This window comes from Nyctereutes procyonoides, unplaced genomic scaffold (genome assembly GCF_905146905.1).
Source record: "Nyctereutes procyonoides isolate TBG_1078 unplaced genomic scaffold, NYPRO_anot_genome, whole genome shotgun sequence".
Taxonomy (NCBI): Eukaryota; Metazoa; Chordata; class Mammalia; order Carnivora; family Canidae; genus Nyctereutes; species Nyctereutes procyonoides.
In genome coordinates this window covers 39,306,115-39,332,690 of record NW_026575126.1, presented here as the reverse complement: position 1 = coordinate 39,332,690, position 26,576 = coordinate 39,306,115, and the positions used below count along the sequence as shown (strand labels likewise).

Here is a 26,576-nt window from a genome sequence, read left to right as displayed (position 1 = left end):
AAACTAAAGGTGACACGGACAAGCACGGGGCAGGAAGAGTATTATGTGCCTTAAAAAATAAAAAGGGAAAGGAGGCTCCAAGAGGAGAAAGATGGCCTAGGGAGGGCTCAGCTGTCGCCGGCTTGGGCAAGGGCAGTCCCTTCAGCTCTGTCGGCTGCCAGCTGAAGCCTGAGCCCCTCATTCTCTGGTTTCGGAGGTTAAGATGGAACTGGTGGGTGAAGCCTGGGAGGTAGTGGCGCTGTGCAGGGGGAAGAATGCAACGGAAGCTGCGTCCCTCCCAGAGCAGCTCAGCCGAGGGCTCCTGTTACAGCCCAACGCCAGCTCTGCTTGCCAGCTCTGCCCAGGTCCCTGTAACCAGATGCCAGGAAGAACACTGGGCAAGAGCAGGCCCCCAACTCTCCCAACTGCATGCCCACAGACGCCGGTGTTCTGAGAAAAGTAAACGTATCAACAACATGGGGAGTAAGCTGGAAACGACCTTCCTGAAGGCCTGCGAGACTTGTTGTTTGAAAAGCAGATGAACAGAGGCAAGTCTTTTCAAAAGCGAGGAGAAGAGGGGAGCTTGACCTATACCCCCGGCCCAGGACAGTGTCCCGCTCCCCAGGGTGTCCCAAGAGCATGCATACATGCTCGTTTGCTCACACGCAACTCTCACAGAGCAGTGCATGAGACCCCAGTGGAAGCCACCGGAAACCTGGCCCCACCTCTGCTCCTGTCCACCCTCACCACTCGCCCTGGGACCTCCACAGCCACACTTCCCTCCCAGGCTGACAAGGGTCACTCTTATCACTAAACCCATTTGACAAAGCATCTTTTCTTTCGATTTGGAGCACCTGTCAACACAGGGGGAGACGGATGGTTTGTTCGAAATAGGAGACGGGTGGCAGAGTCGTCAGGGGGAATCTTTCCCGTGTGAACCTTGTGCTGGTGCCTTCATGAAAGCCTGAAGGAAACCGCACAGTTGTTCATCCCCCAGAGGCAGAGAGACGTGCCTGTGAGGAACTTGCAAGCAGCGGTGCCTCCTTCCCTCCCACCCGGACTGCGGACTGCCCTCCAGGGACAACATGGGCAGGAAGAGGAACGCCGAGCCCCACCAGGCCCACAGCCATCCTATGTCCAGGGAGCAGCAAAGAAATCAAAGGACCGGTAAATCCTAGACCTGCTGCAGTATACAGCACTGTGCTGCCTCTGCAAGGTGAAAGGCAGGCAGCCTGAAAGTAGAGGGGGTGAGCGACCTGGATGCTCGGGCTCCAGTGTGGCGTTCCTACCCCTCGTGCAAGGTGAGCAACATTTTCTTCCCGGCAAGGTCCACATCTCGATGGAGATAAATGACCTGGCAGCATGAGAAGGTTTCCAGACTTTCACTGCGGAGACGTAAACGTGCTGGGAGACCACAGGCACCCGGAGTCCCTCAGCCCCAGCAAACTGCTCCGGGGTGGCGGGACCTGCACGTTCCACCCTCTAAGCACTCAAGAGGTGCTCACCAGGCAGCACGCCTCCACGTGGGGGATGCAGGCCCAGTCTGCCCTGCTGCCGGGGCCTCACACGGAGCAGGGCACCGCCTTATCTCCTAGCACAACCGGGTGCCCACCTTGGACAGTGCCTTTTCCAGGCCCGAGCTTGCTTTCTAGCTCTGCAAGACCACCCTGCTCAGAGGGAAGTTCAATCCCAAAGCCTGCTGGCACCCTCCAACCCCAGCAGCGGCCCGGTAGTGCACCCCAACAGCCCGCTCCATGTCTCCCCACCTGGAGCCTGCCTGATACATATAAGGCATGGAGTGTGCACAGCCACAGAGATCTCACAGCCAGAGCTATGCAAGAAGGTGAGCGAGGGGCCCTGGTGGGGCACAGGGGGCAGCAAGTAGGGACACAAGAAAAGGAGCACACAGACCAAAGCCAGGAACCCTCCCACCCCAAAAAGATGGATGCCACCCTCGGCAGAGGTGCACACAGCTCCCTGCCGACGGGTTCTGGAAGGCACATGCCCCTCCCCTCCGCCACAGGAGGACCAGCCGGCAGGTGACCAGGGCATGTGGTGCAGAGCTGGTGACTCAAGTCTGTTCCACTCGCCTGGGCAGGAATTAGGCAGACGTGCGTGGCGCTGGGTCCCCATGGCAAGGACAGCTTGGGGAGCCTCCACAGAGCACAGAGAGCAAGCAAAGCAACCCTGAATTCCTTTTCGTTATTGGTTTTGTTCTTTGTGTGGTTGGGTATTTTTTTCTTCTTTTCTTTTAAATAAAAAAGCTGCAAGGTTCCGCCGTCTGCGTCCCCCTTGAGATGGCTGGCAGGTGGTCTGGAAGCGTCCCGGAGGGCGGCGAGCCTCGCTGGGGCACGTGTCCTGGCAGCTAGTGCAGCAGCCGTGGACGTGTCACTGCACGGCGGCATCTGGGTGGCTCTGGTATCTGTGTCTCCACACTTCCTGGATCTTTTTGCACCATTTGTGAGCATTCCCACTCGGGTCCATCAGGTAATACGTCCTGTTCGGCTGTGGAGACAGAAATGGTTTAATGATCTTGGGGGCAAGGGGTGTCCCGCCAAGACCACCACCCTCTGGCGGTCACTGTGGGTACTTGCGGAAGCACACAAGCGTGTGTAGGCCTTATATGTGCAGGCAAGGACCTAGAGATCTCTGATCTCTTAAGTCACCCCTAAACTGACAAACAAGCACAAGTGACCCTGGCTCAGCTCAGGGGTGCACTGTGAGTGTGGAGCCCCCGGGACATGAGATAAGGGGGAGATAACTGCCTGTAGAGGAGAGCCCGCAGAGACAAACTCACCGTGTGCACGAAGAAGGTTTTAAAGTTCTTGGCCTCTGGTCGGAGTTCTTGTGACCATGGAATTTCACCCTTCAGGACTTTGTTGACAGGATCCACATAATACAAGTGTGGCCCTTCTGTGAGCAGTAACTGTCGTCGTCGTGCAAACAAGCCCTATGCAAAACAAAAGGACCCTGTCAGGACTCAGAAGTGGGTGCAGACAGCACCTACCGCTCCCTTGGAGGCCGGCCATCAGAGCAGCCCAGCATGGGGACCAGCGCCTGTCAACTCGCCTGGGACCTGGCCTCCTCCCATGGACCCGGCCTCTCAGATCAGAGAGGAGCAGAATGTAGCACCCAGCCTGCCGGGCCTTAGTGAGCTGGGTCCCAATGTCCCCACTGGGGTCTGTGTCCCTCCACTGCCACAGAGGGGAGCGGCAGCATAGGCAGGCAAACCCAAGCGCTTGGCCTAGCCTGCTGGGGACAGTGAGGGTACCACTCATGACCTCTGTTCCAGGGAGGTGGGGCCCAGGCAGCATGTGTATCCCGCCAGGAACAGAGGCCTGGGGCCTGAATTTAGAAGGGCCTGTGTTGGCAAAGGGAGAGCGTATGTGAATCTGATAGTTTTGACACAATTAATCCATAAAACATAACAAACAAATAACAATTTTCAAAAACAAGTCTAATGAAGTAAAAGACAACTTGCTAGGATATCAAAACCCCGGTCCCAAGCCAGAAATGAAAGAGTATATTTTTATTTTACCACAGCCTTCCTGTGTGGTTTCAAACAGCTTCCCCTGAGTGGCTCAAGCCTTCCTTAGCCGTCAAATCTAGAAATGATCTTTCAGAGAAAGGGAAGCAAGAGCAAGGATGCATGCATAGCAAGGTCAGCGGGCACCCGAGGTGGAAGGCCAGACCCTGAGGAGGCTGAGGGGAGGCGGACGTTTGGCAGGTGCTGGCGGGAGCTGACTTACCTTTCGCTTATCTACGGGACCCATCTTTAGTATTAAGTTATTTTCTACAAACTGGTGCCTATAAAAAGAAAGAAATAAGAGATACTCAAGTGAGTCGGGGACAGAAACTCTCCAAGTGAACTTCCTGAGGGCATCTGCGAGCCTTGCTCAAACCCCTCTTGTCACAGCCCTGACTCGCTCCAGGAACTCAGGAGGCCCCAAATTCATGGAGCATGCAGATGCCCACTGCTTTAGAGCATTCGGTCGTGGGGTGCGGACCAGAGTCGACACACGTGAGCACCGTCACCTGCTGCCACCTCTGGCTGGGCAGCATTTGCGCAGCAGTAGAAAGGCGGTGGCAAGGTGACACACATCCTTCTTGATTTGAACAAAGCTGGGATGAGCACAGAGCCCCTGAAAGTGCAGGGGCCGCTGAGAGTCAACCTCAGGACACAGACTGCTGGCCACATGCTACCCAAGCCTAGGCCCCCCAATCCAATGCTCAGAAACCACCAAGCAGCTGAGAATCAGGGGTCCCGGAAAGACCCATACTGGACTCGGTTTAAAAACACCTTCTTTGGTATTTTTACGACAGTAAGAGAGCACTCCTACTCAAATATGGCAGGAACTTGGAGGAGAAAGCTAGGAACACAGCTTGACTTCGTGTGTGGTTTTAGCAAGTATACTTCACTTTGACTCCTAGGAGTATAAAAGAGGTTGTTTTAATGTCTTCGGGTTCTTGCTTTTGGTTCAAATGAACAGTTACTAGTTTATACTCCGTCTGGCTTTACCGAATTCCCTAGTCTGAGGATCTACTGTAGAACACAATGTCTTATGTTTGCAAAGTCATAAGATAACTGTCGCCTCACACACACTCACACAAATGGTGACAGTTTACCACTTCAGTATCCGAGTGCAGCCACAGGGGACCCAGGGCGCATGCAAGAAGACTGGCTGAGCTGGTGAATTCTCCACTCAGCTCTCCTGGCCCTGGGGTCTGCCCAGGCTACCCCAGCCAGACCCCTGCCGGCTTCCAGAGCCCATGGAGGCCCCACCCTCAAGCACTCAGCCTACTTGTGAGTGGACATGGCAGCATATGGATTTTGAAAACTAAAAAGAATTTGAACAAAAACGTGCTATATGAGGAAAGGTACAATATCTCACTCTCAGAGGTACTTAAAAACCAAACCAACAAACAAGAACAAGATGTGAAACAAAGAGAAAAACATTCAGAAGATTTTTGAAAGGCAGATAGAACGATCTGCAGCACAGAAACAAACAGATCGCACAGAAAGCCTCTTCTAACCAAGCCCTACTGTGGAAGAGCTGGATGTGTAGTAAAGAACCACAAACTAATCATAAGGGGGAGACTTGAATTAAACTGTACTGAGGGCGGAGGGCTGGGGTGGGGCTCAATTTCAGCTCAGGCTTGTGAAAGATGCCACCGCCAAGCCCTCCCGGCAGTCGGGCCCCTCGGGCTGATGGCACCACAGCACCAGGAAAGCCTGGCAGACAGGTAAGGAAAGAAGAGGCCTCACGGTGTCTTTGCAGCCTCAAGTAGTCTGACATGAGAGACAGGATATGATATTAAATTAACAGGACATTCTGGTTTTCCCTGAGCTTGAGAAACCAGGGAAGATTTTTCTTGGACAGTTTACACGGAGTCCAGTTCACTGGCCGCCCCAAAGTGACCCAACTCCCAGCAAGGGAAGAGCTAGAAGAGGAAGGAGGAGTGACTTTCTAAGCAGCAGTCACGGCAGGAGGACAAAAAGCACCTCCAACTACAAAACCACCCCCATGAACAAGGAGGAGGCTGGAGAGGTCTTCCGCAAACACAGCCCACAGAGTTAACGTCTGCACACCGCAGAGCACATGCCAAGTGACAGGAAAGGCTTAAAGCTTCAACAGAAAACTGAGCAAAGTATACAAACTAGAAATTCCCCAAGAGGAAGTGATCCCAAAATTCTCAATGGCTCTCAGTAAACAAAACTGAGCCGCCCTTCTTGCATGCCCTACTGGGGTGCCCCAGTCCTCGCCTGCTCAGCACCAGCGCCTGTGGCCCTGAACTTATGACTCGCCGAAAAACAATCTGGAGATGATGTATTGAGAAGCAATCCCACTCCCAACAATCTATCCTCAGGAAGTAAAGAAAAATGAAGACTAGGGCACAAATATCTACAACAGTATTCTTTATACCAGCAAAACTGAAACCACAGCAATGGCTCAGCAGCAGAACATTCTGGCACTGCAGGGAAGAAGGCAAGCCCCTTTCCTGTCCCTGCAGGGAGGACCCCACTGACAGACCCCAGCCACACCGCGCACGGACCAGGAGGCCCTCAGTCCTGGTCACACACACATAAGCGCAGCCCCCACACTCTTCCCCGAGAGGCACGGCGGCTGCAGGGAGGCTACTGGTGTCCCGGATGGTGAAAGCCTAGCGGGGATTCCTGACTGGATCCAGTGGCTGGGGTAAAATAAACCGAGGCAAGATGCAGAGAGGCTCAAAGCTCCATTATTAGCACAAACACCACAATCCAGTCATGCAGTGCACTCACCGATTAGCTTACATAGGCTAATCACTTTGAATTTACTTCACTCCCCTGAAAATGCACCGCCCCTCCCCCCCCACCAGCCGCCTCTTCCTCGTTGGCAAGTGGTAGATGTCGTCTGAAGACTCTGAGCCAAAACCAGACCTGAGTCAGAGACTCTCAAGACTGTGGTTAGCAGGCAGGTCACCAAAGCCCCGCTTCACACACAGGCGACACTCACCATCAGCTCTATGCAGAAGTCCAAGTGGGCTTGCCCAGATGGGTGACAGTGTCGAGATATTCCTTCTTCCTGATTCCAAAGCCAGGGTTCTTTCCTCCTCACCCTATCCCACAAGCAAACCCCAGACCCCAAGATCATTCTGGAGGATGCAAGCCTGAGGCCATTTCAGAGCAGTCACTCCCAGGGGAGCCAAGCGAGGCTGCCAGAATGCCGATGTGGCTCTTCTGACCACCTCAGGAAGGCTCTCCACACTGGGCTTTGACACAGGTAAAGGAACAAGTGATTGGGGCCAGTTTGCTCTAAAACGCCAGCTCTCGGGACTCCTTTACATTCTTTAAACATTATGGAAGATCCCAAAGGGATTTCCTTTACTGGGATTATACCCACTGATATTCATGTGGAAGAAATTAAAATGGAGATATTTTCAAATATTTATTTAATTCATTAAAAATCAAAAACAGCCCCATAACATACTAATATAAATAACATTTTTATTCAAGAGTAACTTTTTTCCAAAACAAAGATAATTAATGTGAAGCATGACCCTGTTGTACATTTTGTAAATCTCCTAAACAGGTGGTTTCATAGAAGACAGCTGGGCACGCCTAGCGGCCTCCGCCATCACTCTGCGTGCTCTCCAGGCTGAAGCACAAGAAACCAGCCTCACTTGGGCAAGGAGCTAGAAAAGGGAGGAGTGCCTGTAAAAGCCTTTTCAGAGAGTGATGGGCATTCTTCTCTGATAACGCGCCCAAGCTCAACAAGTGGAGCTCCTTCACGGTCCACTGCCACACGGAATCTGAGTCCCCATGATGGATTTTTCACACTCCGGGACATTAAAATTCATCAGTCCACCTGGCACTTTGAATAGCTCTGTCACCCAGCAGTCACCCGGAAGATGGTGGTTTGCTGAGTCATGGAAATCCTCCCAATGCTGACAAACTTTGTTCCACGATTATCAACAAATCAACTTGTTGCCGTCACTATCTCTTCAAAAAGAGTCTTTAGTTGCTGGGAAGATGTCAAACTTACAGGGAGGGATAAAGTTTTCCAAAATCCTAATTTCAATTTTTATCACTGGTGACAAATACTGGCAGTTGTTTGTCTTAAAGTGACAGACTCATTCCACTCATTTTCCAGAAAAACTGGCCAAACAGCCAAGTCTGAATAACCAGTTTGCCAGTAAAACTCTACAGTGAAAACAGTCTTCCATGCAAAGAGCAGCTGGCCAGCTCCCAATGCCAGCACTTTACTTGAGATAACTCACATTTGGGTTGGCAGCAGAGATGCTTCCTGCACACTTTGCATTTCATTCAGACTACTAATAAAATCAGTAATTTTTCATGACCATTCCTCAGTGAGACCAGTTTCTTTTCTCCCGGTGCAGGGATGGCTGTGGTCTGTGAGATCCCAGGGGCTCCAGCAATGCTTGGTACCCCAAACTGGACTCATGATCTGGCACCTGTGGTTTACCCACCACTGCGTCTGTACCACCGGTGCACTGCTCAACACATTTGTTCCAGAACAAGCAGTGAGGCTCAAAAGAAGCACTTCAGGCAGACCCCATGCCTGAGGAGGTGCATGCAGCTGACACTGTCTGCTTTAAGCCACTCTTACAGTTGTCTCTCTCCTGGGCACAATGGTGATTCTAACAGAAAAACTGATTGCACCAGTTGCAGAAGAGGCAACCTTCCCAAGGTTGAGATCACTGTAGTAGGTGCTGGACAAGTTGGTATGGTATGTGCCATCAGCATTTTGGGAAAGTCTCTGACTGATGAAATTGCCCTTGTGGATGTTTTGGAAGATAAACTCAAAGGAGAAATGATGGGTCTGCAACATGGGAGCTTATTTCTTCAGACAGCTAAAACTGTGGCCGAGAGAGGTTACTCTGTGACTGTCGATTCCAGGGTTGTGGTGGTAACTGTGGCACATCTCCCCTCCCCACCCCCATAGAAAGGAGAGAGCTGACTCGGTCTGGTGCAAAGGAATGTCAGTGTCTTCAAATCCACTGTTCACGGTCCCAGGTGTGAGTGACTGTGGTTTCCAACCCAGTGGATAATTTCATATATGTGACCTGGAAACTAAGTGGACTACCCGAGCACCGTGTGATTGGAAGAGAGTGTAATCTGGATTCTCTTAGATTTCACTATCTCATGGCTGAAAAACTTGGCATTCATCCCAGCAGCTGCCATGGATGGATTCTGGGAGAACATGGCGACTCAAGAGTGGCTGTGTGGAGTGAATGTGGCAGGCGTTTCTGCTCAGGAACTGAATCCAGAAATGGTGATAGATGATGACAGTGAAAATTAGAAGGGAGTACATATGATGGTGGTTGAAAGTGCCTATGAGGCCATCAAACTAAAAGGACATACCAACGGCACTACTGGATTAATCATGGCTGATCTCACTGATCCATATTGAAACTCTATCCAGGATTCATCCTGGGACAACAATGGTGAAGGGAATTTGTGGCATGAGAAGGAAGTCTTCCTGAGCCATCTGTGTATTCTGAATGCCTGGGGATTAACCAGTGTGATCAACCAGAAGCTGAAGGATGATGAACCTGCTCAGCTCAAGAGACATGCAGACACCTCGAGGGACCTCCAGAAAGACCTAAAGGCCTGTGACTTCCAGCTTCTAGGCTGTAGAGATTTCAACACTACAGTGATTAACTGTGATCCTCTAGTTTTCATCCATATGCATGGACCGCAGTTCACTTTTCTCTTCCTAAATATGAGAATCTGGGCTCACAGACTTGAAGCCCACACTGTTCAATGCTTGCAGTATGACCCGTATCTGATTTATCTACTCAAGGCAAAAGTGCAACGTGGCCAGAGGGATGCCAACTCACTCCTAGTGTCTGCAGCCACGTCTTTACCTGGGGAGCTGCTGTGCCAGGGCCTGTGGCAGTGCCGGGGCTCCTTGCCTCGAATGTCACCTGGCAGGCACTCTGCCTTGTCAACAGCTCAACACTCCTTGGCCTCCAAGTTGTCACATGCACTTCGCCAGCCTGGACAACACAACTTCTCTGTAAGATGCCATAGCAGCTTTGTAAGTTTGGCTTTGAAAGAGGTCCTCATGTGTCCATGTACAATGAGCAATTCCTCTACTGTTAAAACTCTTTTGGCACTGCAGCTCCACCAGCACGGTAACAGTACGCGAAACCACCCCATTTCACAGGTGTGCATGGAGGCTCAGACATCCATGCTTCTGAGGGGCGGAGGGCCATGGCCTGGTGAGCTCCACACCTACAGTTCTGCCCAGGCTCCTGGGGCAGGCCCCTCCCTTCCATGTTGCAGGGTGCTCTCTGCCAGGCAGGGCTGCCTCCTCCTCACCCTCAGACATGGAGGGCAGGGGGGCAATGTGGGGAAAGCACATCTCTCTGAATCAATGATTCCCTACTTAAACTTGAAAATGTTATAAATGCCCTTTTATTTTAGAATATATCATTAAAGTCAACAGTAACAGTTTTGATAAAATTTAGAAATTCAGAAATCTTTATGTTTTATTGAAGAACAAGTCAGCAGAGTGTCCTGAGGTCCTGTGGTGAGTCCACGTAGGTCTAAGGAAACCTCTGGATCTCAAAGCAAGGATTTACCAGAAGACACCAAGTTACAGCAATCATAGCAGGTGTAACTGCAGACAGCTACTAAGAGCTCCGCAGAAATACTAAGAACTCACTACGTCTCTAAAGCTGCTCATACTTAGACGGTAAACCAACTCCTGCAGAAGATTCAAAACAGACAAAGCACACAGTCCAGGAGCCGCAGAACATCATCATCACTGGCCAGTGTGCAGTCTCTAAAGCAGTACACTGCATACTCAGGGAGAACAAGGGGAGAAAGCAAGTATCCTCTTCGTGTTATTCCACTATTATTATCACGCCCTGTGGGCCGTGCATGGAGAGTCATTGTTCTAAAGAACAAAGTGCTTGACATATCTTGCCCTGGTCAAATAAGAGATGCTGTGAGCTCTTGGAAATCACCAGCTCCCAAATAGGCCTGAACCTGGAGGAAAGGGAAGAGAAGCCAGAACAAAGAGAGGGAAGGCAAGGGGCCTTGATCCCACCCAGAATCCAGGCTGAAGGGCCTCAGCAAATGCCCTCAGCCAAGGCATACAGCCTTTTGGGGAGTTAGCCCATGGCTGCAGAGCAGGCCCTTCTTAGGGACCCCATCACACACAGGTCCAGGAAGCTTCTGCACGACTCTGTGCACAGACCTGCCTGGAGCACATGGCCTGGTGGTGCTCAAACCATTCTGACCAAAGCCCCTTGCTCCCTGCTCAGTGCACAATGATACTCCTATGTGATACCACTTTAGGAAGGATAAACTCCCAAGAAGTGTAGATATTCCAGTTGGCCAACATCTAATTGTACTTTTGCTAGAGATAATAATTTCAAATGGTACAGAATCCTGGCCTCATCACCCACTACTTCTCCTCTGCACCCTGCCTCCTCCTCCTCCTCCTCCAGCCTGGTTGCCTAGCCCAGCCCTCCAACCAGTTTGCTTCTCTCTCCAACCCTTTTCCTACCCCAACATACCTCCCCACTCACCCCTGTGACAGACTTCCCTCCACCTGTGAGTCAAAAGGGAAATCATAAAAACATGTAAAGAAGGTTGTCAGGGTAGACACACTCTTTTCAACATGACCAAGATGGAAAACAGAAAACAAAAACACAGACACGTTTGATTTTGTAAGAATTTGCAACTTCTACACAAAAATACACACAAAACCTCAAAATGTAAACTGAAGAAAAACATTTGTGAAATATACAACAAAAATGTTCTTCATATCCATGGCTCTTGGAGATGATTTCAAAAATATGGAAAATGTTACAAGTAGAAAAATAGTCAAAGGACACAAAGTACCTAAAAAGAGAAGTACAAACGGCCAATGAACACAGATGTTTGCCTCAACCAGAATACAAAAGCAAATTCACGTGAGTCCATTTTAGAGCATCAAAGTGCTTAAGGGGAGGCAAGAGTACTGGGAGCCAGGGGTTCTCCAGCACTGTGGACACAGAGCACTGGATCCTTACACATGCTCACCCTCACTCCACCTGCCAAGCCAGGGCTCCCCTTTACGAGAAACATCTAGGCAAGTGGGAAAACCTATGTGCGAAGGATGATCTGCAATAGTGAAAACTCTGGAATGCCCCCTTGCCTCATCAGGGGGTGGTGGTCATTTGGTCAGTGGTAAATCTACGTCAGAACACGGATGCCTGGAGGCCTGGCTCACTGAGCCCCAAGGGCTGCAGGCCTGAGAGTCTCAAACCCACTTATCCCCAGGCCCAATACTTACAAATTCCCACTTCAAGCTGGACCTTTTGAAGGTTCTTGTTTGCACAGCAAGGAACGTGTGAGGTGGCGCAGGGCCCTGGCAGGCAGTGGAGACAAAGGCCAGGTGCCCCGAGCTCTTGGTCTCCTGCTGCTCGGCTCCCACACACACCACTCTTTTAAATGGAGCACTGTTCATGTCTACGGGTTCTTACCAAGGGTTTCCACTGGCCTGCTTCTCCAGTAACAACCTCTTCTCATCTTCGGAGAACTCTAAGTCCAGTTCAAAAGAATTAGTGTCCAGATCATGGATATACTGCTCGATGTTGCTGCCCGCCATCTGCGGCAGGCCTGCGTCCGAGGCGGACAGGGAGTGGGAGGAGGAAGACGAAGACACCTGCATACAGCCAAACTGGCTCAGGAGGTTGTCGTACTGCACAGAGAAGAGGAAAGAGTGAGAGCCATGCCCGCTTTCCCTTGGGCCCCAGACCAGACCCAGCAAGCTCACACCCTGCAGGTCCCGAGGCGCCTGTGGCCGCTCTGACTCCTCCTGCACCAGATCGTGGGCCACTGAACCAAGCAGGGCTGGGTGCTTCCAGGTCAGGTCTCCCTCCTGATGGCTTGACCCTCAGTCGTCATTTCCAGGAAGGGGAGACCCAGGGCCTGGGGCCTGCTGCCTAAGAAGGAAGAGGAAGGACGAGCAGCCTTGTGAGCTCAGGAGCCTTCCTCCTTGGCCCTGTGATTCCATGTTTTCTAAGTCTGTGGTTGTCACTATATATTTCAATTTGATTACGATCAATTTTTTTTTTAAGTATCCCTTTAACGATAGCAAATACTAATTAAGCTTGACACAGTTGCCTACTCTTCTGGGGAAACTATAAACAGTGGTAATACAAAAACTGATTTACTCACAAATGCTCCACATAGGCAGAGCCTGTGCACTCAGACACCCTTAGAGCTGGTGATGGGGCCAGAGAGCTCCCATCAAAGACCTGAGGAGGAGTGGTTGCCCTCAACAGTCTAGTCCCCTAGCTGCAGGTCCCACGCCTGAACTCCACTGCAGCCAAACTCCACTCCAAGGGAAAACAAGCCACGAGCAATCACTGAAACCAGAGTCTGTGTGTCCTTCCAAGTCTCCTGTGCCTCCAGAAAGGCTCTGGCCTCCACCCTTGGAGGGGGGCCCTAGACCTGTCCGTCATTCCTCTCCACCCCCCACCCCCACCCCCCCGATCCTGCTCCTGCCCTCCTCACTCACTGCCAGGAGTGGCCTTCTCACTAGTGTTCACACAGCACAGACAGCAGGCTCAGCGCCACCTCACTGGCTCCTCGCTGGGACTGACCCTGGTCACTCCCATGGCCCCTCATCTAAGACCTTCTGGCACAGTCTCTGCTTCTGCTTTGTGAGGACTCTCTGGGCCAAGGCCACCTCTGTTCAACATCCCAAAGTTTACACAAGCTTCCATGAGCTGTCCCCTCATCCTGGCCCCAGGTGTCCCACGGGGCTGTAAGGCCAGTGAGATGGATGTCTCCATCACCTTCATTTCGAAAACAGGGAAACTGAGGCTCAGAACTGCCCCCAAGACCCCAGCCTGCTAGCTAGCCCCGAATTAGGACCAGTCCTCTATGTCTTTTCCAATATAGCAGCTGCCCTGCTCTGGTCTCAGAGCTGTTGGCTTCCCACCACCGCCACCGTCGGCTGGGCAATTCCTGTCTTGGGGGCTACACTGCACTGCGCCCCACGGAAAGCTCCAGATATTGGATCTTGGCTCTCTGCTCTTCAGCAGCAACTGGGATGACCTGCAGAACAAAGTGTAGGCCCAGAAAGAATGTGTGACAAGGGGTGACACTGCCAGTGTGCATCAGGCAACCCTACATGCTGCTGCAGGACCAGGCTTTCCGTGAGGGCACCACACCTGGCATTACTCTGGGGTCCAACCACCAGCACCACCACCAGCCACAGCAGGGGATTAGGAATACCTGAGAAAATCAAGTGCCCACTCTCTTCATTCCCTGAGCAAGACCATTTTGTTTCTTGCCCCCAGATGGAGACCCCTTCCTGCTAAAAAGGACCCTGGACTCTCTCAGGGCCTCACAGATAAGAAGATGCCCTCATAGACCGTCAACATGCACTGGACAGGAGTGCCCCCTCCTGTATCTGATACCCTCCCAGTTCAGGGCTCATTTTACTGTCCAAATGGAGAGTCTGGCATAGCGAGCGCTGCCTGAATACCGTCCAAGGCTTTCAAACCACTCAGCTTTGAAAGCTGAGGATGAGCCATCTAACAGGAAGCCATTAACAAATGGAGCTGGTTTTACGATGGCTACACTTGAGTAACTGAGAAGCCAGGGCTCTCAGTGCAGTGAACAGGACGAATCAGCAGGCAGAGGGCCTGCAAGAGACACTTGACCGTGTGTGCACACGGCTCCATGAAGCCGAGCCCCCTGGGTACCGAGGCCTGGGACGAGGATGGCAGGAGAGGCTGCTGTAGAGCCGGCAGGCGGAGCAAGCTGCTTCCTGGGGAGGCCCCAGCCCACCCGCGCCCACCTGCCGCGACTCAGGAAGGCCGTGAGGACCCGGGGACCGCCGAGGTGGGGGAAGCAGGTCAGCGGTAAGCACAGATGGCTTTCCACATCTGGCTTCCTTCAAGTCTGGACACAAAAGATATTCTAGGACAACAAAAGGGGGGACGTGTTACAACAGTTAAGTATGGGACGGAAGAAACTTGGTCTCTAAGAGGTGATACCAGCAGTCATTTTAACTAAGCTTTGGATGAGTTTTAGGTATAATCTAGAATTCCCTAGTCAACTAAAGTGGCACCCCCGACAGGGTAACTAGTTAGAATAAGGCCTGATGACAAGTTAAACCAAGAGAACGGACTATTGATGGTAACAGAAGCATGGGAAATCATCTTTAAACAGGAGGGCTCATGGTGGAGGGTGAGGAGAAAGCACAGACCTGCCCAGGAGGTGGTCACTGACTGTGTGACGTGGGCGCATCGCAGCTCACTGCACCCCCCTGACCTCTTCTGAGTGCTCATCCTCCGTAAGGAAAACTCAAAGTTAAGACTCCAGCCTCCACCAGGCACCAAAAGCCATATGTGACCAGGGGCCATCCTTGAGGCCATATCCCTCAAGTTCAAAGTAGCAGCACCCTGGGCTTCTCTAAGACATTCCAGAATGTCTTTAGACAAAGATTACAAGGCACTATCTAAAAGCAGAAGACAGAAGCCCAGGGGGACAGTATGGAGGGGGCTGCTCCCACTGGCTCCAGTCCCCCCAACCCAACGTCAGGCTCCCTCTGGGTGCACATTAACTACAGGGAATAAGAAAAGGAGACCACCCTTACCCCCCAAGCCTGACAATGTGCACTTGGGGCAGATGTGTAGGTGGAAGCCTCATCCGTCCCAGTGATGGGGAGATTCGGAGGCTGCAAAGTGCTCAACCACCCACAGGTCTACGATGGCCTCCGCTCCAGCCACACATCCATTAGCTGGGCTCCCAAGGCCCGTGGCACTAACTCCCTGTGCACAGAGGAACAGTAGCACACGGCACCACTGGGCTGTTCCTGACACACAACCCTACACCCACATGCATGATGCATGCATGCACATACCCAGACACACATGCACATAAGTACGCACATCACACTCATACACATCGTGTGTGTACACATACAGATGCACACATGTTACATATATCACACTCATGGACACAGATGAACACTCACTACACCCCCCACACACCCTCCACATTCATACACACTCATGCGCAGGCACATGCCAGCTGGCTTACGTTTCCGTAGCAGTCCTCATCATCCTCCGACATCGCTGGCAGGTAGGCAGTGAGTTTCGGAGGCGTCTGATGCTGCAGGTTCTCCCACGTGATGGACTCGAAGAATGGATGAGCTCGCAGGGGGCTGTACCCTCCCATTTCCTCACAGCCTAATCGCTTCGTGGCATCTAAAACCTGAGACAGAGCAGAAGTCAACGCAAGTCAGTGTCCACATCGAAAAGTAATTCTGACAACGACATTCTTTGTGAGTACTCCTTTTCAATTCTTCTCATCTCACACAAAGGAGGGCACTATGGCCTATCCCCCCACCCTTCACAGTGTGCTGGGGACAGCAGAGTCACCTCTGGGGCTACGTTCACCTCTCTCAAGCTTCTATCTGTCCACTCACACAGGTGAAAACAACTCAAAATTTAATGAATAGCAACAAGTGTTCTCTTAAAAAATACGTAAGTCGTACAAGAAAAGAATGAACGTACTGGTTTTAATAACAAGGAGACCAAGATAATTGTGTAGACGGCAAGCTACCATGGACAGAGAACAAAATGCTGTGTTCTCCCACCCGTGCTTCCTCTCAAAGGGCACCATCCCCGCCCCCTCCGATCTTCAGCTGCACGCCCCCAGACCCACCAAGCCCCCAGACCCACCGAGCAGCAACAGGCTGCCGGCTGACAGGACAGGCATGGGGTGGGGGGGAAGAGTCCGAGACAGGACAGGCCCTGCTCCCCAGGACCAAGGGAGGGCAGGGACACTGCAGCTGCTAGACACAAACACACACACCTTTCCTGGGTCAATCTGCTGACCTCTACTACAGAACCCAGGCGATCTTTAAAACCTTCCTGTAGCAGACTCTGAGGTCGGCATTCACATACATCACCACGTAGGATTTCAGAAATATGCCACTGCAGTACAGCCAGTTGCTCCAACAAGTAACTTAAAATGCTATGTATATCGAACAAATGCAAATGATACAATGATTTCCTATGTTATGAAAGCAAGAATCAGGCATTTGGAAATTGAAAAGGGTTCACAGGGACGCCTGGGAGCTCAGCAGTTGAGCATCTGCCTTTGGCTCAGGGCATGACCCTGGAGTCCCTGGATCGAGTCCCACATCAGGCTCCCTGCACGGAGTCTGCTTCTCCCTCTGCCTGTGTCTCTGCCTCTCTCTCTCTGGTCTCTCATGAGTAAATAAATAGAATCTTAAAAAAAAAAAAAAGGGTTTACAGAGATCAGATAGAAGATACAAATCTACCTACAAGCACAAGCAACCCAAGGACACGCTGCTGTGAAACACAGGGGCCTCTGGGAAAGAAGCTGCTCTGACCCAGTTCAGAGGGACTCGGGGTGTGGCTATCAGATCATCTTATCAGAAGAAAATTCAAAATATTTACCAAAAGTTTTTCCACAAGGTCTCTTGCCTTAGGGAAGAATTTTTCAGGAAAGTCATACTCCAACTTAATGATCTTCTGAAATATAAGATATTCATTTCTGTAAAACAAGAAAAGCCATCACTTTGGCAGAGTACACGAACGTCCCCAGCACAGGGCCTTACGCCTCCTGGGCCAGCAGCCTCCCTCTCCCGCTGCGGAGACACCATGGTCGAGGTCCCTACACCCGGCCCCAGCCCCTGCCCCCTCCCAGCTCTCCAGCAGCTGCTGCGGTGGGCCTGGGGGCCGTGGGTGATCTTACCCTGCTCGAAAAGGCGGCAGTCCTGCCACGAGCTGGTATATTATACATCCGAGAGCCCAAAGGTCTGAACTTTAAGGGAGTGGAAAACAAACAAGAATGACATTTGTAAAATTTCCGTGACAAGCACAGTTCATTCTGCCCTCTCGGTTCTTGCTGCCCCTTTTCAGCCTCTGATCTACTTCCCTCCTTTGAGATCAGGTCAGTGTGAGAGTGGGGACCAGAACTCCAAGGGTCCCACACAGAGGGACACCATGGGCCAGGCCGTGCAGCCATTCCCACAGACCCACCACCTCCAGTGGGGGCTACCCACTTCCTCACAGGGCCAGCGTGACCTGGGCAGGGGGCAGAGGTCACTCCTGACTACAGGAGACACCCGCACTGACAGAGAAGCACCTTCCCCAGCTCCGGGCGGTACTGGGAAGGGAGCCCGAGGCAGCCACTGCAGGTCGGTAGAGCTAGGAATTAATTTAGGTTTTCCCATAACTCACTTAGCATTCACCCCAGGACACAGACACAAGCTCATGGGCACCAACAAGCCAAATGACACAATCCTTAGGAGTGCACAGAGCAAGCTTTAACTCCTGCCCTTCTTGAACTGGCTGTGAAAAAGCTCTACCTCTCCTTTATAAACATTTTAATTCCCCATTTTAAAAGAAACAGGTCTACACTCCCCAAGGTTGTTCCCAGAACCAGCTAGCGGAGACCCTGGAAGGGGTGCTCTCCTCACCCGGATGTTGCTGCCTGGCTCACGCTCACCCCTCTGCACCTTCTCAGAGCTCCCAGCTGACATCTACCTTGTGTATTTTAGTTCCTCTAAAAGTTCTGCATTCTATTCCCAGCTCAGCACTACAGAAACATCCACACGACACTGGTCCTGCACCACCAGCCATCTCCCTGCCGAACCCTAAACATACATGGGCCCATCGGCTGCTGGATACAACCAGTTACTACAAGAGGCCCCAGTCAGGTATTCCAGGAGATTGGACCATAGGATGGGTGTGGAAGGGTCAGACCAGCAGCAGTGCCGGGGGGGGGGGGGGGCAGAAAGGGCACTTGACATGGGTTAAAACAGACAACAGATCAAAAATCTGAGGCACGACATACAGGTGGAGTGAAGGGCATTAAAAAACGTAACCTACATTCTACCTACTAACTAGTTTTACACTTGGTTTTCTCTATTATCTAGTCTAGCGAAAACGGGGAGCCACACAAGACAGAAGCCAAAAGAAAAGCTTCGGCCCTTCAGAGCAGCAGCAGCCAGAGACTACGCGGGAGGCTATTGGCAGGCTGCCACCTCCAGCAAGTGGGACTGTCACCACTGCCAGCCCCTGGGTTCTGGTCACCTCTGTGCACTGTCTGAATGTTTATCATCAGTAGCTCTCCTACCATTTAAAATGACTTTTTAATACAATAAAAACTAAAGAGGGAAGCTGGTGTAACATTTCTGGAAAGCACTAAGTACGAAGGATTTTTAAAATGGTAAGTTAGATCAAGTCATTCCACTTCTTGAAATCCAAAGAAGACTGTGAGGCAGCCCCAGCACTCCTGGCAGACTCAGGACAGGCAGGGGTGCCCTTCCGGGTAAGGGATGTGCGGCACATGGCTGTCACACCAGATTGCACCACGTAAATGAAGGAAAAGCACCTGAGTGCCAATAAAAAAGGAAGGGCTCAATGAACTACAGAAAATCCACGTGCCAGAAGCACACAGCTGTTAGGTCTACAGAGGACTTCAGGGAGATGGGGAGATGCTTGCTCCACAATCCCAAGGAACAGGGCTCAAATCTGGTTGTTCATCATAACTCCAGCTGAACAGAAGTCACATGAACACACAGAAGATACACTAGAAATAACTGGAAAGACATGCCAGGTCACTATCTAGTGTCTGTAAGTGGGCTGAAGACTCTGAGTGTTTCTTGCCCTTTTATCCTCCATGTTTTCTAAAAATTCTTTATAAAACACAGGTGTCAGTTTTAGAATCAGAAAATACACCTTAACTATTTTTGAATAAATATCACCACTTAAACCTTTAGAAGCATAAAAAGATACACAATGATGTCTCCCTCACAGCGCTATCCCATGCCCCTGGATGGCCACTGTCCCCACGGTTGGCGCAGCCAAGAGAGCTTAAATGACAAAGTGAATGTGGGCAGACATTCTCTTTCTAGTTTTCTTTTTTTTTTCTTTTTTCTTTTTTTCTTTTCCTTCTTTCTAGTTTTCACGCAGAAGGCAGTCACTCTATGTCTTCCAATCTCACCCAGTAGAGCCTGGAGGCCTTTCCATCATTGCTAAAGGGCTGCTTCATCCTAAAAGCCCCAAATCTAGGAAAAGCTAGCCCGTAGGCAGCCGTGACATATGCTTGGAGAATCTGGCCCGCAGCACTCACCTGGGGCCAATTCACTCTTGCTGGGAGAGCTGTGTCTGCACTGCACGATGCTGAGCAGCATCCCCGGCTTCCACCCACTAGACGTCAATAGCACTCCCTCCCCACTCTTGCCAAGCTGTGATACCAAAATTGTCCAGAAAGGGCCAAATGTGCCCTGAGGGGCAGAACTGCCCCAGCTAAGAAGCCCCGCCCTACAATATCTGGTCATGGTAAGAGTCAGAATCTGTTGACTGAGTAAGATTAGGAAAGTGGCCCCTTGCAGCCTGTCAGTGTAGGATGCTGATGGCGCGGCCCTCAGTCAACTGATGGCGCCCCCTGTCCCCCAGCAACAAGGATCCGGGGAGAAGCTCCGGCCACAGAACTTGCTGTCATCTGGAATACCTCTCCTCACTGACACCCCAGACTCTACTGCCGCCTCTGTCTTTCGCCTGCCTCAGGTCCACCCGAGACTGCTTCCCCAATTTCTCCCATCAGCATCCCCGCCCCCAGACCCCAATGCCCAACTGCATCGCTGTCGGCTCTTCCCTCTCCAGACCTCTATTCTTGTGGGCAGAACCTCATCTATGCACCTGTCACTTTCAGAACTAGGTCCCCACCTAGGCCATTAACCTGTGGCTCCCAATGGCCGGCCCTGGCTAGGAAACCAGCTCCACCCCCTCCCACAGGTTGCCTTCTGGGCCTCTCCCCACACTTGGCAGAGCTTGTTTTGCTGGAGTTGACCTGTGGCCGCTGCCACTGTGCACCAGCCCAAGGCAGTGCTAAAGATCCTAGGGCTGAGAGCCACACTTTCCCCCACTGAATAGTTGCTCCTAAAGGAACAAGATCAAATCTCAAAGCATCAGCAGAGACAGCCCCAGGAAGTATAACAATAAAGTAGCAGCCAGGTTATCAAAGAAAGATAATGATAAAGGCCATAAAAAGCACTCTCTTAACTATTAACTTTACATCAAAGAATGGATGCAATAGCTACTGTAGGGAAAAAATATTTTGGATCAGATGAAAGTGAGTTACCTTTTACAGGCCGATTTCTCTGTGAGCAGCTCTGGAGACACATACTGGGCTGTTCCGACAAACGAGTTGGCCCTGGCTGAGGAGAAGAGGGAAAAACAAGAAAGGTCATAGTGAGACACAAGCATTTATAGACACTGCACTGTGGATGCTCATCCATAAGGATGTCACGGTTCATGTGGGCATAAGTGGAGCTCTTTGTCATAGCACTGGTCCCCTGGAACCAGACTGTCCATTCCTGAGAGCCTGACTTGTCCACGGCCCTCTCCTCCAGCCCCCTTCTTGGTACTCTCTCCTCTAAGGGCTGGCTCAAAGGACATCTACTCTGTGACACCAGGCCTGACTGCCAGGGCAGTCCTCCCAGGCCACCCCACTGCATATCATCTGGGTGCCTCTCACAGGCACACTAGAGTGGCACCCACCCAGTCTCTGTTACCTAGGAGCATCTTGAAGACAGGGGGCCCGTCTATTTGGTTCACTACTGGACCTTTGGTCCCTAAAACAGCCCCACACTCACAGCAGGCACAGATGGGACACAGGTAGATATGGGCATGAACTGGACCTCCTGCAGGCTACGCACCCCCAACAAACAGCTTACAGAGGTTAGGGGTGACAATGAGAGGGAGACCCAGGAGTTCTGGCCAGGGAACCTCTTAACACCCCGCCGCCTATATCACAGGGCTGTTCAACACCAGATCTACTGAGCTCAACGCACAGACTCCTAGGGTCAGTGGCAGCAGGACTCTCTGGACTCATCCATCACAAAAGAGAACGCAGCAACCCTTGTGTCACGGAAGTGGCCCTCAAGGAGTTCAGGGACTCACTGGCAGCTGAGCGGCCCACAATGCATGGCACCATGGACACAAGCCAGCCTGCTCCACTATACTGCTCTTGAGGTATCCCCAAGGGGCGTCCTCTAACACAGTGGATAGCACAGCCAAAGGATCAGGACTCCCATGTGACAGCTCCCCACTACCTGAGAGCAAAATGCTTCTCCTAGGAACATGTGAAACGCTGTGTCGCCTCCGATGCTTCTCTGGAGATGCCCCACATCACTTGCCGCAACCCGCCATGAGCGGCCTTACACACCGGCCCCACATAAAGAGCACTCTGTACATGGCACCGAACAGCTGTTGACAAGGCTCTGGTCCTGCTCAGACAGGCCCACAGAGACCACCACCTTCCCCAGTAGCAGGTCCTGGCATGGCCCCCCCATGTGCTGTCCTAGCACCCCACAGCAGACAGGAGACCTAACACCATGGATTAACATCACTGTGCTCTGGGCAAACAAACGCTGTGACTTAGCATGACTTTTTCACAGATCAAATGGTCCTTTTTCTCAGTATCTTTAACAACCATGTTAGAAAGTATCTGTCCAAAAAAAAAAAAAAAAGTCTCTGTCCTAAGGACACATTTTCCTGAACCAACCTGAGAAGTCAAACATGATACCAATATACCTACCAGCCAATGGTCTCCAGCCCTCCAGGCCACTTTTGAAACCAGGGATACAGAAAGCAGTGACCAGTCCCATGCAGGGTCCTGACAAGGCCCAGGGGACATGTGGCAATGCTGGGAAATATTTCTAGCTGGCACAGCAGGGCCAGGAGGAAGCTCCAGTTACTGGGGGGAGAGACACCAGGGGTGCAGCTAAGCATCCCACAGGACAGCAAACTGCAGGAGTTCTCAGCCTATAGATCCCCAGACCCTGGGTGGCCTCTGTGCAGCCTCACAGGGACAGTGCTCTCCTACCTTCTGAAGATACAGCTCTCACTAGAGCAGGAGGAGCCAGCTCAAGTCTGGAAGGTTCTGGAGAAGGGGGAGCATGGAAGGGAGAAGGCTGAAAGTGCCTTCATCCCTCCTACTCTGGTGCACGTGTGTTCCATCAATGGAAGTGGCCTTCCCCTTCTGCACTAACTGGAGGCTCTGTCCTGGGCACCTCAGCTTGGTCCTGACAGAGCGATGACTTGGGGTTACAGCTACCGGGGACAAAATGCAACAGGTCTATGTTTCATCTGCCTAATAAAATCTTGACAGTGGATGGCTATAAATAGCACAACACCTGAACTAAAGCCCAAAAGGAAACCAAGACCCCAGCCACACCAATGCAGCACATGGTTGGTCTGGGGCTAGAGGCGCCCATGGTCATGGTGGCCGTCACATCCTCATTCAGCATCCCTGGGGGTGCCTTACAGCTGCAGGGGCTCATCATGGCGGAGACTTCCTGACTGCTGGTCCAAAGGTTCCTAAGGGCAGATGCCCAGAAAGAAGACTCTAAGTGTGCTGGCTCTTCCCCACCTGTCCTCCTCAGTGTTCTACACGGGGCAGCCTGTGTCCTACAGACCTGGAGCCAGCGGGAGCCCCTCTGCAGAGGGAGGCAGGGGAGAGCAATGGGTGTCACTCTTTCCCCGCACGGCTCTCCCACCACAATGTCCCCACCCCCACACTCCCCCAATGCTCCTGCCTCCAGAGGCTAACAGGGGATCCAGCACAATTGCTGGAGAGCTGGCTGAGGGGCCTTGCTCTCTGTAATGGTCCCTTCAGTAAGTTATTTTCCTGTAAAGACTTTGTGGCCGCATTTGCATCCTGCCAGGACCCTGAGCTATATACTGCCAAGAACACTGAGGTGATTCATAAGAGGAAAAAAGAAACTGAGAGCCAAAACCAAGAGAAACCACTTAAAGATGCAATGAATCAAAGAAATGCAAATGAAAACATGATGGCCTATCAAATCAGCAGAGATAAAAAAGGAAATACACACTGTTGGCAAAGATTTAAGCAGACACATACACTACTAGTGGTGGGGATATGCAATGGTGTAATTTTCAGGGGAGCAATTTTCCCATAAGCATCAAAATCCATAGAGAACACACTTGCCATCTGAGCCAGCAATTCTATCCCTGGCACCTGGTCCTCAAGGATGGATCCAGCACGGGCAGGAGGACAACATGGACCCGATGGCCCCAAGAGCCCCACTTGGTTAATTCACTGCCTCTACTGGTTTCCATTCTGCGTAGTAATCATGTGTTGCTTCTGTGATTTGTTTATAAATGTTATTATTAAAAAGTTCTAAAAACATATTTTTGGGGGTGCCTGGGTGGGTCAGTTGATTAAGCATCTGCCTTCAGCTCAGGTTATGATCTCAAGGTCCTGGAATTAAGCCCGTGTCAGGCTCCCTGGGAGTTTGCCTCTCCTTCTCCCTCTGCCCCTCCCTGCTTGTTCTCGCTCAAATAAATAAATCTTTTTTAAAAAAATCACATTTTTGTATGGAAATATGTATATTATGATGTATGTATATTATACATAATTAAATAATTCAGGCTACCAAACAGTATATAGGTGTGTGTGTGCCTTTAAATAGCTACATGGTGCACAAAACAAAGTCCAAAAGATCTACACCATTCCCACCCCTGCCACGGCTGGGCTTTAAACAGTGAATCATGATGTCGTTAGGGCTGTGTGGTTGCTGCAGGCTTTCTGGGCCAGTCTCCCATGACACCTGCTGCGTCCTCTCACCCAGGAGCCTGTGCCCACCTTCTCAGATGTGGGACACCGAGTCGAGGCCCCAGAGAGGTACGAAGATACCTGAGGAGAGGAGTTCTTGTCATGAGACGAAGGACCCCTCTGGCATGTGGAAATGAACAGGACTGCCCTCAGAGTGATGCTTTAAAGGCATAAAATATGCAGGATGACAAAGGACAAAAGAACCAAAATACTAAAGTAGTGACAGTGTGATGTAATAGTACGTGATTTTTATTGATGCAATAATAAGATCTGGCAGGTCTAACAATATGGTGATTCTGAAGCAGCAATGGGTACACACAACAGATCAAGAGTTGTGAGAACTGTGGAGGTGCCTAGTTGGCCCAGGTGGCTGGCTGAGTGTCTGACTCTTGGTTTCAGCTCAGGTCATGGTCTCAGGGTTGTGAGATGCAGCTAGCAGCAGGCTCCGTGCTCAGCAGGGAGTCTGCTTGAAGATTCTCCTTCTGTCCCTCCCCCAACTCGTGCAAGTGCCAGGGAGGAAGGAGGGCCCTCCAGAAGTGTTCCTGAGGTCAGAGGACACTTCTACTCTCTTCAAAGCTGGAAGCACAAACTGCTACTGCCTTACCCATAAGCCCGCAAGTGAAGCACAGCAAACTCCACAAAATGGGCTAGGACAAAAGATGAGCAAACTGAATACAGCAACACATAAAAAGGAGTATGCACCATGACCAAGTGGTTTTTATCCCAGAATGCCTGGGTGGTTTAGTACATAAAAATCCATCAATATACTACATATTATTAGAACAAATGGGAAAAAACCCACGTGATCTCAATAGATTCAGAAATGCATATAATAAAAATTCAATACTCCTTTATGACAAAAATGTCACAAATTAGGAACAGAAAGGAACCTCCTCAACTTGATCAAGGAGTTTATGAAAGCCTCATAGCAAGCGTCCCACTTGATGTGAGAGACTGAAGCTTCTCTCCTAAGATCAGAAACAAGACAAGGATGCCTGCTGTGGCCACTCCCATTCCACACCATCCTGGAGGTCCTACCAGGGCAGGCAGGCAAGAAGAGATCAAAGGTGGGAGCCTGGGTGGCTCAGTGGTTGAGCGTCCGCCTTGGCTCAGGTTGTGATCCTGGAGTCCCCAGATCAAGTCCCACGTCAGGCTCCCTGCATGGAGCCTCCTTCTCCCTCTGCCTGTGTCTCTGCCTCTTTCTCTGTGTTTTTCATGAATAAATAAATAAAATCTTAAAAAAAAAATCTTAAGACAGAATAATATTCTGTGAGAAACGACCAAACACTGTTTACCCGTTTGTGTGATCAACTAATGGACAGCTGAGTTGTTTCCACTTTCAGCTATCATATATAAAGCTGCTCTAAACATTCCTGTACCCCTTTTTTTGTGAACACGTTTTCAGTTCTCTTGGATCTGCACCTGGAAGTAGAACTGCTGAATTATACAGTAACTATGGGTAACCTTTTGAGGAACTGCCAGCCTGTTTTCCAAGGCGACTGCACCATTTCACATTCTCACCTGGAGAGCAGAGGGTTTAAGTTCCCCCCCACCCTTGCTAATGCTGGTTATCACTGTCATTTGATCACAGCTGCCCTAGAAGAAGGGAAGTGGTAGCTCAGTGTGCTTTTGATCTGCATTTCCCTAATGACCTTCAGCATCTTTTCATGTGTTTATTGGCCATTTTTAATCTTTTTTGGAGAAATGTCTATTCAGACACCTATGCCCACTTTTAAATTTTCATTGCATTTTACTCCTGGAGTTACGAGTTCTTTATAGATTCTGGGGATAAAGTCCCTTAAGATAAATGATTTGGAAATATTTTTTCTCGTTTTACTTTCTTTTTTTTTTAATTTTTTTTTATTTGTTTATGATAGTTACAGAGAGAGAGAGAGAGGCAGAGACATAGGCAGAGGGAGAAGCAGGCTCCATGCACCGGGAGCCCGATGTGGGATTCGATCCCGAGTCTCCAGGATCGCGCCCTGGGCCAAAGGCAGGCGCCAAACCGCTGCACCACCCAGGGATCCCTCGTTTTACTTTCTGAATGGTAACGCAACACAAAAATTTCCCAACTTGATGTAGTCTATTTTTCTTCTGTTGCTCATGCTTTAGGTGGTGTATCTAAGAAACCACTCACTGCCTAAGCCAAGGTCATGGAGATTTACACCTACACTTCCTTTCAAGAGTTTCTATTTCTGCATCCTACATTCACATCTCTGCTCCAAGTTAACTTCGGAGTTACCTTTTGCATATGGTGTGAGGTATGGGTAAATCCTGTTTTTGATGAACTGGTCAACACCAGAGGATGACAGTAAACCAGTTCACAGCTTTCACAAGCAGCAAATAATGGGGAAAGCAAATATTTATCCTGTTTTTCCTCCATAGTCAATATCACTATAATTAACCAAATAATTGCTATGGCAAAGTTTCTCTTTAAAGAAGAACTCCAGCCCAT

At 50.7% G+C, this 26,576-nt stretch overlaps 1 protein-coding gene across 4 annotated transcripts in view; it reads right to left on the bottom strand.

Moving 5' to 3' along the window:
* Nucleotides 1-2,162: 2,162 nt before the first annotated feature.
* The window catches only part of PDPK1 (3-phosphoinositide dependent protein kinase 1), a 75,851-nt gene continuing 51,437 nt past the window's right edge, over nt 2,163-26,576 (bottom strand). For 3 of the 4 annotated variants that reach the window (XM_055339520.1, XM_055339522.1, XM_055339519.1), the window contains exons 7-14: nt 20,624-20,699; nt 17,228-17,296; nt 16,930-17,026; nt 15,542-15,715; nt 11,965-12,182; nt 3,729-3,786; nt 2,777-2,929; nt 2,163-2,484 (exon numbers count right to left, since the gene is read on the bottom strand). In XM_055339520.1, the coding sequence (XP_055195495.1) occupies nt 2,368-2,484; nt 2,777-2,929; nt 3,729-3,786; nt 11,965-12,182; nt 15,542-15,715; nt 16,930-17,026; nt 17,228-17,296; nt 20,624-20,699 (962 nt within the window). In that variant the 3' untranslated portion in view covers nt 2,163-2,367. Of the gene's footprint in view, nt 2,485-2,776; nt 2,930-3,728; nt 3,787-6,371; nt 11,342-11,964; nt 12,183-15,541; nt 15,716-16,929; nt 17,027-17,227; nt 17,297-20,623; nt 20,700-26,576 lie in introns of those variants that run through there. The other variant, XM_055339521.1, reaches the window with a different exon arrangement.